General features: G+C 36.6%; 1 protein-coding gene across 6 annotated transcripts; it reads right to left on the bottom strand.

The window, feature by feature from the left end:
- Positions 1–76: 76 nt before the first annotated feature.
- On the bottom strand, positions 77–13703 carry arfgap1 (ADP-ribosylation factor GTPase activating protein 1). Of its 6 annotated transcripts, XM_080301912.1 has the most exons (14): positions 13494–13703; positions 12907–13073; positions 10166–10236; positions 9655–9764; positions 9169–9340; positions 8817–8917; positions 8624–8710; positions 8054–8168; positions 7899–7955; positions 6643–6675; positions 5689–5745; positions 4286–4345; positions 3772–3827; positions 77–3652 (listed from the first exon to the last, which is right to left on the bottom strand). In XM_080301912.1, exons 3-14 carry the CDS (start codon positions 10223–10225, stop codon positions 3313–3315), a joined length of 1248 nt encoding a protein of 415 aa, XP_080158038.1. In that variant the 5' UTR covers positions 10226–10236; positions 12907–13073; positions 13494–13703; the 3' UTR covers positions 77–3312. The 6 variants fall into 6 exon arrangements, with proteins under 6 accessions (XP_080158038.1, XP_026024033.1, XP_026024037.1 ...); XM_026168248.2 differs by lacking the exon at positions 12907–13073; XM_026168252.2 differs by lacking the exons at positions 4286–4345; positions 5689–5745; positions 12907–13073 and adding an exon at positions 6406–6435 and having other exon boundaries at positions 3772–3821.
- Positions 13704–15125: the final 1422 nt, after the last annotated feature.

Genomic DNA, 15125 nt, shown 5'->3' with positions numbered 1-15125 from the left:
TCCTTGAACTCTGTCACCTCCACTACCGTCCATCCATCTATCCACACAATCAACAGAAGACTGCACCACAAAAGCATTCACAACACATTTTTTTCTTTAATTTTACACAGAAACATGTGTACAGGAGAAATATCCAGAGCCTTGGGGGAGGGGGTACGGTAACACTGGCTCACCTCAGGATGTCTGCTGGTGAAACTTGAAGGGTCAAGCAGACGACTGCACTTAAATTCACTTAGGAAACAACTGAATGTTTTTAGCATCACATAACATCTCATGCATGACATCAATTTCTGACATAATTATTAGTTTAGTCAACAAACACAGACATACCCATTCTCAAGTTATCCACAGGCACAGAAAATGAGCAGAACTGCTGCTCTGGAAAGTTCAGAATTTGACTCACTTCATGTGGCAAAAAATACAATCAGTTCTTTTAAAAAAAGAGAAAAATATATTTTAAGTCATTTAAATGCATTTTGATAACAAACAAATTCTGCAAATCATCCAAAAATCAATTACTAGTAACCCCAGCAAGAGATTCACTAAAAGAAAAACTATGGTATATCAGGACTAAACAGTTTAGATACAGTGAGAGCAGATCAAAAAGAATTTATCCATTTACTGGCAGTCAGTTTTATGCCATAATAAAGTTAAAAATAATAATAAAACAGTTGACATACTTCAGTAATACAGGGAAAAGTTGAGGGTAACAGTGAATCATTTGACGTTATCTGACATATACACAAGTAAAGTGGCACCAGTATCAACAGAAAGCAAACACAGCTGTTTAAGGCTTTGATCACATGACCAGACATGAACACGACTGCAGAGGTTTAGCAACACAAATCTTCCAGGAGTGATTATTAAATTTTTTTTTTCTTTACAGCACCGCATTATCACTGAAAACAGACTGACACTGTAGACTCATATTTGCTGCTTTACTGTTACACTACCAGTGGTGATAAGGTCTACAATAAAACAGTGCTAAAGAATGAAGAAAAATAAAATAAAACATGTTCACTAAATTAACCCAGGCAGTAAAGCAAAGACTTCTTAGAGGTAGGAAAATGGTAATGGAGCATTTATTCTTCAATAATCAATCAGCTAAGTGTTCGTGTCCAATGAGGACTGTCTGCAGAAGTAAACTATTGGCCAATAAAAGCACCAGGAAATGCAAATCAATCATGTTACTTTTGATATTAGCAAAACCTGAAGTTGTAATTGGTTTAGTGACATTAAACTAGTGTTGTATGAGGAGATTTTTTGCATGAAAAGCAACAAATTTACAGGGTTACAGGAAATGAAAGGCCACATAAGAAATTAGCTGATGCAAAATTGCCCTATACTTCAACCCAGACACCTTACTAGAGCCCAATTTTACACTGATTACATTTCCGCTTGTTGTAACCATGAACTTTTCAAAAATGCATTTGCATCTCTGATGAACAACGTGAGCACAGCTGCCATTTAATCTGACCGAGGGATGCACTAGGTTGATTAAATTAATTCATAACAAGCATTTGAGAGCTATGACCATCAAAGCATCCAGCATATAATGAGCCTCATTAGCATTACCCCGCAATTCAGATGTTAATACAGTGTAGAGATATCGGTGACACAGAATCTTCGTAATATAAACAACGACCACAGTGCAACAACACTCGACACAGAGATGCTTCGTATGAGATAAAATCTACAATGACCTGTCACCAGCTATGGTCACGAGCTGATAATAAAACAGTCTAAAAATCCAAACTTGTGTCCAATTAATGACACACAACCATCACCCTTGCATACAGTACACAGAGTATAACCAGCAAAGAGGACCTCTCGTGTGAAATTATCTACAATAAACTGTATATCATCTTTAGACATGACTTATTAAAAATTTCACAATATGTCTCTTGAAAACAAAACTAGAAATCTTTAAATACATTTTCTTTTGTTTAATAATATGAGTGATTACTCTTATTTATTCATTCATTAATAAGAGAACTTGATCAAAACACCTGGTCCAACCTGAGCCCAGTCTAAACCACATTGCAAGTGAATGCAGCCAGATCTGATTGCATGAACTCTAATGGGAAAGTTCATTCTGTTTCAAGTCACTTCAAACAGCTCTGAGGTCAGAATGAGAGAAAAACACACAATATTGCAATACCACCCCCATTCTATTCTAGCATTGGCAGGTATTCCGGGCATATTTATTTAGCAGTTTAATTTAAGCAGTGAAGCAAATAAAAAAAACAATGTTGCAACATAAAGCAACACTACTTGAAAGGATGTGTAACAAAAAATAAAATAAAATATGATGTTGGATGTGCTTAAAAGAACATTTTAGTGTGAATTGGGCCTACAGACAGGTTGTGCTGACTGAAAGTTAACTCATCCAACCAATCAAAGGGCTTAAAAAGCTCGCAAATGCAAAACGGGGGTCAAATTCAATGAAAATTTGATTTCAAGTTGGATTTACCCTAAAGCAGCCGTTTTAGCAGAATGGCAGTTACTAACTTTTAGACATGCCAAACTTCAAAGCGTTCTGTTGCCTTCGCCTATCTGCACTTTTGCTGGTGCAGATAACATGACAGTGTTGTATCTGCAGGTCTCTACTGGGAAGATGGAAAGAAAGGGAAAAAAAAGCTACTTGCTCATTAAAATGAAATTAATTAATACCATGAGGGAGATTTATTCTCAACTCATTATACATCAGATCATTTTATTTAAACTGTACGTGACCAAAGAGATTTTGATTAATGGTAAACACGAGGTGGAATGAACTTTATTATGTGAAAAAGTATTTTTGATCCATTTTACAAAACAGAGATGAAAATGTTTAAGGGGCCAAACCTGATTAAACACAGAACATAAAGTTGTTAGTGTTTAGATGGTGATACTGTATTTACAAGGGTTCAAATTTACAACATCAGATTTTCTCTTTCATGCTTTGTTTTTTTAATACGGAAATTAAACCTGCGATCCAGTATGAACACTGGCTTCTTAACCTTTAAGAGTATTAGGTCCAGGCAGTACATTATGGTCTGATTTAGCTCAATTCCCTTTAATAAGGACGATTTACAATAATATACAGGACTGATATTCAGTAAAGTTATGAATAGTCGTCTCATGATGAGCTCAACTCATCCCTGGGCTTCATTCTTTTGCTTCTAGGATAATAAATATATTTTAAATGCATTAACAGGATCAAAGCTAATGGAGCTTTCCCTGTAAGTGCCGTTGAGATGAACAGAGAGAGTCAGAGGGAAAAATGCCAGAGTAGGAAAAAAGGTAAGAAGATGTAGATTTGTGAGGTCACTACCAGTCTGCGTTCTCCCAGGTTTCCTCAGCAGGTTTCGTGGGACTCTTCTTTGTCTTACCATCTGCATTCTCCCAGTTGTTGTCCCAAGCCTCCCAGCTCTCTTCTGTGCTGTGTTTGTTGTTGGATGCTGCTTCAGAGCCCCAATTGTCCCAACTGTCAGAGCTCTTCTTGGCAGAATTATCTGCAATGGTCCAGCTGTCACTGCTGGGAGATTTCTTAGCCTTTAAGGAGCTGTTGCTGCCAAAGGTCTCCCAGAAGTCCCTTGCAACAGGCTGGCTAGAACTACCCTGATATCCCTCAGTGGCATCCATGTTTTGGTAGCTCTCACCAGCAGACCTGAACATAAAGAAATGCTTTTACAGGCCATAGCTTACAGCATTGCATCACAAAGTGCTTAGGATTCTGAATATGAAACATTTCATTTATTGTGTATTAAGCTTTTTTTTTTTTATTACCCATCTTCTTGTTTTCCAGAGAACAGATTAGTCAGCTTTGACCCAGCTCCCTGAACCTAAGGAGGAAATAAACTATTTATGTAAGTGTACCTGTACATGTAAAATACCTTATTTTTCATTCATTCAAAGGTCAAAGAATAACGTAATAAAAAATAATAAGTCCTAACAAGTCCATTACGACAAATCAGTTTTTACTACACAATCAAACAAATTCATTTTAGCAAGGCAGTAATATTAAAATGACACAAAAACACATTTTCTAACTCTTTTACATCATGTACTCACCACCACAACAAAATGGCAGCAAGAAAAACAAGAAATTAAATGTAATTAGTATAGTTCAAACTTAACGGCACTGCAAAACCAGTCTCCTTGGAGGACTAGAGCGTATAGTGTATCGGGGGGCTCCGGCAGTTTTGGATACTGTTTGCAATAGCAGTGCCAGGGCTACTGCTCCTCACTTGGGAGACTGGTTTTGCATCAGCACAGTGTGGCAGATGTCTGCCATTCCTACCTTGTTTGCCAGCCCAGTGATGCTGACTGCCATTTCATCTAGCAATTTGCCATCTTTCACCTGGACGAGCCAAATTATTGTTAAAAACTAATAAAAACAACAGTCTAATGAAATGCGTGGTGAAGAGCTCATTTTTGATTGTGGAAAAAAAACAATACAGTTTTTTTGTTTATTTTTTTAAACAGCACAGATGTTTTAAAAGAAGAGGAAGAAGAAGAAAGACAGTAAAGAGTGTTTAAAAAAAAAAGCACAGACTACAGATACATTAAATTAATATTGCCAACACTACATTAAAAGACAAAAGCATTTTGTTTCTGTCGGTCCACTCAAAGAGAATAAATCACTACAAAGCATGGTAAAAAGAGGCACCCTTCTATGTGTAACAGTTAAGATTGAAAAGTCAATTACCCTGCTGATGCTGGAATTGAATTTAAAAAAAAAAAATTTAAAAAAAAGGAAAAATACTTTTGTTTTCTTTTCTTTCTTTTTTTTTTAAAAAGATGACATCCAGGAGCTGCTCACTTGGCAGTTAAATCTGCTAAGCAGAAGCATTGTGTCAAAAACACTTACTATTACTGCAAAAATGGTAACATGTGTTCTAATATTACATGATGTCAAAAGAAAGAGAAAAAAAACAACAACAACAACAAAGCTCAGACACACCAAATCCCCAAAGGTAACGAGCTGTGGCTTTCAAATGAAGAGCTCCAGGATGCATCACGTCTTGTTTACTGTGAGCAGACAGCCGGTGGTTTTGAGATTGCATTTTGACCTGAATGCAACCAAAACCAGCTCAAGCGTAACAGCTTTGAGCCTTAACAGCACTCAGAAAACAAGCCACGAATTTTCAGGAAGCTTATGGTACAAAATAAATAAATAAATAGTCTGTTGCCTACAGAATCTATGCATGCTGCTGTCTGTTTATAGGGAATTCACTGCGGCTGTCACTGATTCAAGAACATAAAAATGGCTCCAGTAAAGCAACACCAAAACCTAGTAGAATAGTCGTGATGTCATTTTGTGCACTGAAAGCTGGAGACTTTGAACTCAGACATGACGTGAACAAAGAGTTTGGCTGTTAAAAATGTTTGTGCTATAGGCTTGATCCAGTGACAGTTCACACTGACTCACACACGTTCCCAAATAAACAGCTCACAGTCGTACGCTTCTGCAAATCCCACAGCTGAGTCACTGACAGAGAGAGAGACAAAGCTTTGTGTTTACCCCCCCCCCCCTTCCATCTTTGAAACTACAGGTTTGTCGTTTAATGTTAGTTGGCATACAGCAGATAAACTGGCACAGACAGGCAGCGGAGAAAATAGCACATTCACATCTGAAGCTGTTTCGTGTCTAAAAGCACTGCATCCCACCACCAAATCAACAACTTCAAACATCAATGTTACCTTTTCTTGAGTAGGTTTGATAACATTCTCATTTAATGTCTGTCCTAACTCAGTGGCCTAGTTGGAAGTCAGAGAGGAGAGTTCACTTGAATGAAACAGTTTAACATTCACAGTACTGCAAGACACTGAGCTGCTTGTTCTGCAGTAGCATGCAGCCTGAGCATTCCCATCCACCATGACACTGAACAAGCACTAGAGGGTGTAATGGTTCAAGACACTGGCAGCATGGCACATCTATAACCCCAAATATTACGATATTTTTGCTTCTTACTCTGTGTGTTCAATTCTACAGAATAGCATCAAGGACTCCCCACGTTTTTTCACAGAAACCAATCAGGTGTTTGCATACCATTGTCCCTCTTCAGCGCTGTTAGCAGTAAACACAAACACTGGCATGCATAAAAAGGATAACCCATAATCAGTGGATGTGAGTGAACAGTGCTTCTGTTCACTCCTATTCCATTTGTCCTAAAGGTTATCCATATATTCCAAATTCAAATATGAGAAGAGACAAAATGCCTTGTGTTTAACCAAACAGAAGCACATGGAGACGACAATTCTGACAACATTTTTTGTTAAAGGTTTCTTTAAAAGTGTTAAAAAAAATAACTAAAAAGCAGACAATAATTCTGAAAAAACAAAAATGGTAGATACATATTAAAAAAAAAAAAAAAAAAAGATATAAAAGAAGCACCATGCATTTACAAACTGCTTTACCGGTTCTGGGGGCGCTTTATAGCCCCTTAACTAGATCCACAGAAGGCAAAGAGATAGTAAAGTAGTAATACAGTTATTGCTTGTAGGTTTATATTATTAAAATATTTACAAGCAAATGGCATACGCATGCTTATACCATTAAAAGAAAGAGGAGACTACTTAATACAGTCTGTAGAAGAGTCAAAAACCTTTATTAACAGGAGCAATAACTGGCTACTCGAGATGCGATAGACTTACCTTTAAGGTTGCTTGGTTTGCAAGTTTAGTTGTCTGCATGAGAGGGACAAAAATAATCACCATTTAAAGTTTTGTTTTTTTAGATACACAAGTTAAATGCCCAACATAAATTCTATGAAAATAAAACATCTTTGTGTGGATCAGATTTATAGTTTTTCTATTTTCAGTTTTTAATTTTTTGGCATTATTAGTTTCCGGTAATGTCCAGAGTGTACTGGCTTGTTTTGGTTTAGCTTTTAAAATGTTCTGTTAGTTGTAAAAATGTTCATTTTTACTCTTGCTAAATTATTATGCTATGGACTCTATTTCTCAGGGCCAGATTTAAGATGTTCAGTACAGAGGCCTGTACTGCAAAGCAGGTTTTTGTTTTATCCAGGCAAGTTCAGGGTTAACCCTGGGGAAGGAGGGTTAACTTCTTTCTAGGGTATATCACCATAGTAACTTGGGCTGCAGACCTAACCTGCCTCAGAGCAGGTTGGGTTTCAGATTAGAGGTCAACAGGTATGAAATCCTACTGGCCAATCACTTCTCCAGGAAATAGCATCACTAATCCTGGCAGGTCTTTTGGACTTCAATAGGCAGACAGTAGGAGGCTCTAAAGTTATACTTTTGTTTTGTTTTTTTGGTTCGTTTGTTTTTCTCTGACAATTACACACCAATGGGTTTACACAGCTGAAAATGATTAAAACTAAAACTGTCACATGCACATTTAACCATTAATTTAATAGAATAATCTATCAGATTACAATGGGCAGTGTCTTAATGATAAAGTTGTGATACTGATAAGTGTGTTAACTTCTTAGACAGTCAGCGCTGTTGATGGCTTTCCTTCAATGCCTTCAAATAGTTTAACCTTCATAGTAATTTTTTCCAGTCTAACTGATCAAAACATTTAAATAAACACTTTCACACAGTGCATTTCCTCTTACTTTCACTCAAACCACTGCTTTTTCTGCAGGAGCTGTGTTAATTTCTGCCTCTTCATGTTTTTCCAGAATTATAGTTTGCCATCCAGCCATGTGTGACCACTTAGCCTGACATCAGCAATCAGGTTAAGACAACCCAGGGTAGAGCCCAGCTATTACAATACAAACACCTCACTTAAAATAGTGTAGACATCTTGCTCTCAATAAGCTTATGCAAAAATGCCTGCTTTTGTTGATTTTGGTATCACATTGAGAAAAACAAAATGAATACATTTCCTATTCAGTTTATTATTAAATTGAATGAGTTAACCTTTGTTTGAAGTCACTTACATTATCTTTGGCAATAGAGGCAAACTTGCTAGCTCCAACAGTAAAACTGCTCCAACCCTGTTAATAAAATGTTTAAAAGTTAAGTTATATTAAGAAAGAAAAAAAATTAAAATACAGTTCAGCCCACCCCCCCAAAAAAGTGTGTCTTGACTTACTGAATAAATAGAGGACATGGCATTGTTCAGGAAGTCCTCTTCTTTCTTCTCTGGGGTCACTGTGTTGCCAAATCCAACGTACCGGTTCTCTTGATTCCCACTGTAACCACCTCCACTGAAAAAGCAGGAAAGATTTTTTTTATTTTGAATGTACACAAGCCAATAGAACAAAGATTCATAAAGGAAACTTAAATGTACAATTAGCAAAATTTCAGATATTAGACAAGGGCAACAACATTTCAAACGTCACTCATTACTTTGGATTTTATCCATTTCCAGAAAGGTTGTGTACATGAGAGACAATAAATCAAGATACAGTCATAAATATGAAGTCAAGCTGGCATTTTTAAATAATTATGAATTATCTCTCAAAGTCTCCACACTGTAGTTTGCGATATAGCTTTAACGTTCATGTTTTTCCTTGTATGCGCAAATGAAGTTACACCAATAATTACAGGAATGACACCTTATTCTCTGCCAAAGATGTCACTGATATACACTATGTATCTCTGCATAGCAAATAGTCATTTGCTGCCATATTAATGTTTATAAAAAACTTTAGAAACCTACCTCTGATAAGAGTTAACATCATCACTCAGCCAGTCTTCAAAAGCTTTATCACTGGATTTCGCCGAGTTCTGTCCAGATCCTCCAGAACTAAATTTTACATTACAGAAATATCAATTTGCTGTTTTGATGCCTGCTGTTCTCTATCTAGTATCAGACCCAGCATTAGTAAGTTTAAAATCTCCTTCATTCATACCGATGAGAGGATGAAAGAGTGCTTTTGGGTTGAGGGGACGTCCAGTTTCTTGCAGGGGAGGTCTCAATGGACCACTCCTTTCCCTCTGCTAATGTTGCGACCTGTCAATGCAGTGATGAACAAGGGTGAAGATGTTAGCGCAAACTGGAAAGCATTATATCTAAACATATCAAGCTAAATATATCTCATTACTGAGGATATACATTTATAATTTAAACCACAATTTCGTTGTACATGTACAATGACAATAAAGGGCTATTCTATTCCATTATGTTTTATCCGGTCCTCTGTGAGTGGGTTACTGGAAGAAAAAAAGCATCAGGAATAATTAAGAACTGAGTGTGAAGCTTACCTTGTCCCTGAAGAGTGCAGCAGCTCTGCTGTTGTATTTCTCCTGCAGAGTCCAGTTTGGATCATAATCATCTTGCAATTCAAGAAACAAGCGGAATTTTCCATTTCCACCTGCTTTCATTTTCTCCAGTTCAATATCTTTCCACTTGTCCATGGTGACCGAGCGCACAAAACTGCAGACGGGGAAGGAAAGATAAAACTGCATATTATCAGGCTGTAACAATTTCTTTGTGATCATTTGAAGGAATACACAGACTACTCTGGACTGTTGCTTGTAAACAATGTTCTTCCAATAATGTAACATATTCACAAAACCAATCCATATATACACTAGAGCATTTGATTAAAATGTATTTTTTTGACTAATAACTGTATGTTATTTTACTATAGTAAACTTATCTCAAAGTTTAACATGTCTTTGTAGTTTGCCAAATGTCACAAAAATGTGACTAAAGTTAAGAGACACCATGACTCATCACATTGTTACCTGAGATGTACTCCCAGGCCCCTGTGCTTGCCAGAGCACTCGAGACAAATCCAGATGCCATATGTCACACTAACCCACTGAGGGTTAAAAGCTCCACACTCAAAACACAGCTGAAAAAAAACCAAAAAAAAAAAAACAGATGAATATAAGCAGGTAAAAAAACAACAACAACAACAACACACTTCATATTCAATGATATACCCTGGAGTTCTTCATTTGATTTTCTCCAGCAAAAAGCCAACTAATGTTCTTACAAACAAACTCTATGATACAGTTTTTCCTAATGTGTGATCTGAATATTAGAAATAACCTTCTCTAATTAAACTAGAATGTGTGCCCTCTTGTGATTCATTTATTTGGGGCCATTTAGAGGACGATAGTGCAAAAGTGCAACCTCTCAAGGAGCTGCTATCTTCTCTGTAAAGTAGAATAAAAACGTTCCGGTGGGCTGAGATTATTTTGGTTAAGAACTGAAGTTAAGCCACATGGATCAGAAGCTTTAAGGACTTACATTATTCTCATCCTGAGTTCTCACTTCCTTCAGAACTCTTCTGGTCCTTGGACTCGCCATGATGACTCACACTGAAACAAAATTGCAGAGGATCATCTTAAAGACAACTACTGGAACAAAAATACTAATACAAACCCCTGAGAATTAATACTCATCAACCCAACTTCATGTTGCTAAGCAACTAATTAAATGCCACCAATACCCATCATCTGTTTCCCACACTGAAATCACACAGTCTCACTGGAGTATCACTTTATTTTTGTATTCTATTATAGAGGGCAGGTTTAATTTGTGAAACTGAACCAACATATCCAAAGGCTGGACAGCAATCAGAGGAAATGTTTAGATGATGAACTTTAAAGGACCTGAACCTGCTCCACAGGCTGCAGCCATGAAACACACACAGAAAAAAGCTGCAGTAAGAGGTCAAAATTCAACCAAATATTCATCAAACCACGAGTTACTGCTGACAAACTGTAAAAGTTTATATGAAAAATGTTATAAATGTAACTTTTTAAATGCTTTTTGTTCACAGGAAGAATGAATCTAACATTTTATTGTGAATTCAAATTAAAGCATTAATGAATTATCAAATATTCACCTGATTTTCTGCTGCATCTGGCAGTAAGTATGCACAATGTGGGAGGCTACTGCAGGTAATTTAGCCACACCATTTTACAATCATGAAACCCCTACAGCTTCTTTGTTTTCACGTTTTTATCTTTGACCACGGCACAGAGACAGCATCAAACTAGACCCCTGCCCAACATGCACCAAGCAGCAATCACAATGATTCTTATAGCTTCTCTCCACAACCTCAAACAAACTTAATAGATTTATGTAGTAATTACCATCAGTGAACACAAAATGTATTGTTTAAACTGCAGTGCTCCGCCATATCAGGTCATCATTTAACCATTTATAATGTCATTCATTGCACTTTTGGTACCCATTTTTAAAGATTAACACTTTCATAAATATTAATGGAAATAGGACAAAGTAAGTGGAATTGTTTTTTGTTTTTCCAACTGATTAGTTTACTAATAAAAGAAAAGTATGAGTATTATGATATTTGAGAAGCTGAAACCAGTGAATCAGTGAATGCCATTTAGGGTATTCACTGATCCGCCCTCCCCAGACGTTTTAGCCAGAACCAACGGAAATTCCCAACCACTGAGTAAACCACTTCAAAACAAGCATATCATCTGTTTTCTTTATCAGAAAAAATGCATCATTTTCTGTCAGATACAGTAGCAAATAAACACCAAATGCCTTTACTGTATGCAGACCAGACATGCCTATGTATTTAAATACAACCCTGCCTTTGTTTCCTTGTTACACATTAATAAAGGTCATGAAGATTAATGAGCTGTAAAAAATAAAAAATGCTGACAATAAGTCTGCTTGACTGGCTAATCCACTGCCTATCTAATCTGTTCAATAATAAAAGATGCTGATATTACATAACAGGGTAAACCAGACATCGGAGTTTTACCTGAAGCAACATCTACCAAGTCTTGCACATGTTTAGCAAAAAAAAAAAAAGATATCCTACAAAGCCTGAGTATTTTCAAATAACAACTGGCAATGCTTTTGGCTATTCACTGGCTGGCAGACGGCTTGCAAATATAATCTGGTTTCATTAAACAGGATTACGCTGACAACTCATCATATACACTTTGTTCCCATGCTCACTCACTCTATGTACCCCTCTCAGCAATTGATTGCCTTATCAGTATATTCTCATACTCGAGTACTCCTCAAAATTATTATATTCTCTCATAACAAAATACTGTTATACCCAAGTCTTCTGAAAATCCTAAATCCTTTTAAAAACTGAAATAGGTGTAACATTTCATTTTTAAACATTTCCCTTCATTATAACTATTTTTTCCCCTTTAACTTTCACCCCTTACTTTAGTGCAGGAAGGTCAAACTCATTTTACATCGTGGGCTGCACACAGCCCACTTCCATCAGTGAAATTTTTCTTTTTGTCAGTGTAAAGAAGTTTAACTACACTTTTAATCTCTGAGATATGTTAATAATTCGACAGCATCCATAAACCTTTCTGCGTGATAAGGAAATGCTGCTGTAGTAAATGAAAAATCTGTCAGCAGGACTTTTTGGGCTTAAACTGTGAGAAATACATTTGTATAATTACAGAAAAAAAATGGTAGCTCCTGCAATTATAGATGTTTTATCAAGTCATAGAAAACATGTTATTGATTTGTACTGTAGTCCCATTGTAAGAAGGAAAAACAAAACAAAACACTGAACCATCTATAGAAGACAGTAATAAAATGTAAAAAACAAACAAACAACAACAAAAAAAAAACAGGCACATTTCTGTCACTTAAAAGCTTAGGTACACAATGAATAAACATATGGGAGGACCTTATCAGGAAGAAAAGCTATAAAACTTGGTTCAAGAGTTACGCCCTCCTTTACTTGTTCAGATGGTCCAGAGATCCAAATTGGGAGTCTGCTGGGTCACTTCTGGCCTCCTGGACCTCATGTTTGCCACCAATGCACTTATTTTACCATGACCTTTACCAAGTCTGAAGTTTGGTTCTTGTGGTGATTTCTGCCACATCTCTAGATTCTAATTTCCTCGCCTTCAGCCCTGGTTAGCTGTGCTTTGGGGGCAGATTGTGGGGCAGTGGTCTCGGTGTAAATAAATGTAGTGTTCCTCGAGTGTGTAGTTCCACTCGGTGACTTAAATGTTACCGTGCTTGCTTACTGAAAATGGTGCTCCTACTTCAGCAGGACCCGATCTTCCACCGTCACTCCAGAACATTTTGCCCTTTCTTTTTCTTTCAGCATTAGTCTCTTTCTGTCAGCATTATGTCTGTGACATTAACATATTCCCCCTCACGCTTGTTTAACTGATCAATACGCGACTGCGATCTGAATGAAAAAAAGGCAGACATCTACGATAACTGGCAAACAAGCTGCTTAATTATAAACCATAAACATACGTCATTATACGCTGTTACATTGCTCTCCCTATAAAGCATAAAAGCAAGCAGCAGTCTAGTTAACAGTCAAATTACGAGTTACATGACAATTAAGTTTTAGCTGAGGTGCAGACGTGTCAAAGCTCTGGGAGACACAAAAACTAACGCCCCCATGCAGGGGCTTAATGTGTGTGTTTCACAGCACAGGTATAAAAGTATACTGGTGTGTTTTCCACGTCTTGCTTTGACTAATGATTCACAGTCCGTCTCCAAAAGGAGATGACAGCGATGATAACATTTAAATGAACTGACGAGATTAGCAGCACTGGTAGCGTTAGCTTCACCGGGAGCTAGCTAACTGACCCGTTACCTGTCTGTGACCGACGAAGAAGCGAGGAGCTGTTTCCAAAGTCTACTGATAAACTCCGACCTTTCTCCTGTCGCGGAGGATCAGCAAAAGCTGGTGTATCACAGACTATGTCGGTCAGGGAGAAGATAATTTTTCAAGAATGCTGATGTTAAACACCGGTAGCCATGTTCCTGTTTGCATACGTTGGCAATGCAATGCATTATGGGAGTGATTCTTCTTCTTCTTTTGCATTTTAATGGCGCCTTTAACCTGCTCATTGCTGCTTGTTACTGGACTGGAGTGTGTGGGGGTTTGAGGTTTTGAGGTCACAGTCCACAACCACGACGACGACAATACAGTTTGTAAATAAATAAATAAATAAGGTCACATTTCAGCACTCTGCTATCATTGTCTGATTTATCAAGCAGCAAACTTAGAAACTCATATTAAAAAACACTTAAAAACTGCACACCAAATTCTTGAAATACTTGAAATAATATCCCAAAATTCAATGTGAGTCTTTCTGATTAACTGAACTTCAATTTCAGTGATAAATGCGAGTTTGTGCTCCACATGGAATTAGGTTTATAATAACAAAATATGTGAATGGCTTCTTTCTCATTGCTTTCTACTGAATCCACAATAAATATCAGAAACAGACTTTCTGCTACAGTGAACAGCTGCATGTAAAACAGGAGTAATTAATTGATATTATGATGTTATATATCTCCTGTCATACTCCAGAATAGCTTACATTGAGAAATACTGCTTTGTCTTACTATGATCTAACTGATTGTTTTCTAATGTTGATCAGAGAATTCCTCTTTTTGCTTCAGACACAACACATATTCCTAATGCTGAACAGGTTCAGTGTGATAACAGTTTGTCATTCCTGTTATTCCAGCTGTTAATTAGGTGTTTAGTAGTATCACATCCCAAGACTGAAAAATTGTGAATTTTCATATTTGAAATAAAATCTGGAATTTTTAAACTAAGGATGACATCATATACATATACAATAATAGTAACCATAATGACATATAGAAAATTAAATATAGATTATTATTATAATATTATTATAATATAATATAATATTATAATATTTAAATATTAAATACCACCACTTTCTTTTCTTACATTCTTATTTTTATTGCACTTAATTTTCCCCCAAAAAAACGATTTACACAGTTAACAATGCCCACAGTGACTGCTTTAAATGGCTGTGCTGTATTTAAGTGATAAAAGTGTGACAGTTCATGATTGTGTCACCTTCCCACTCTGTCATGTAAAACTATTTGAATTGTATCTATATTTAAAAAGTGCCAGCCACACTGTGCCTCCTAACTCTAATTAATGATGCCCATTATTATCCATTGCTGAAATTAAAACACTCATCTAAAATTCATCAATAGCAGCAATAGCAGAAAGATGTTTTTTCCACCATAGATCAACAGCACAGGCCCTTAATTCATTACAAGCTGTACATTGGCTTCTATGCATTTAGCTACACTGGATTGCCTGTAAAGATTATTTGCATTATTAACTATTCGATATCCTGAAACTTTAAATTCATCACTTTTGCCATCGGGTCATGTACATTTGTCATTTTAATCTATAAACCACAATGTTCCTGCCATCAGAATTAATAACAAA

This window comes from Astatotilapia calliptera, chromosome 5 (genome assembly GCF_964374335.1).
Source record: "Astatotilapia calliptera chromosome 5, fAstCal68.1, whole genome shotgun sequence".
NCBI classification, from domain to species: Eukaryota; Metazoa; Chordata; class Actinopteri; order Cichliformes; family Cichlidae; genus Astatotilapia; species Astatotilapia calliptera.
The sequence above is the reverse complement of the archived record's forward strand: the minus strand, read 5'-3'. Positions and strand labels throughout refer to the sequence as shown.

Coding starts and splice junctions, on each gene's coding strand:
- arfgap1 (XM_080301912.1), bottom strand. CDS start 10,225: ATGGCGAGTCCAAGGACCAGAAGAGTTCTGAAGGAAGTGAGAACTCAG. Junction 8,169..8,623: donor GATGTTAACTCTTATCAGAG/GTAGGTTTCTAA, acceptor CTGCTTTTTCAG/TGGAGGTGGTTACAGTGGGA. Junction 7,956..8,053: donor CCATGTCCTCTATTTATTCA/GTAAGTCAAGAC, acceptor TTTTATTAACAG/GGTTGGAGCAGTTTTACTGT.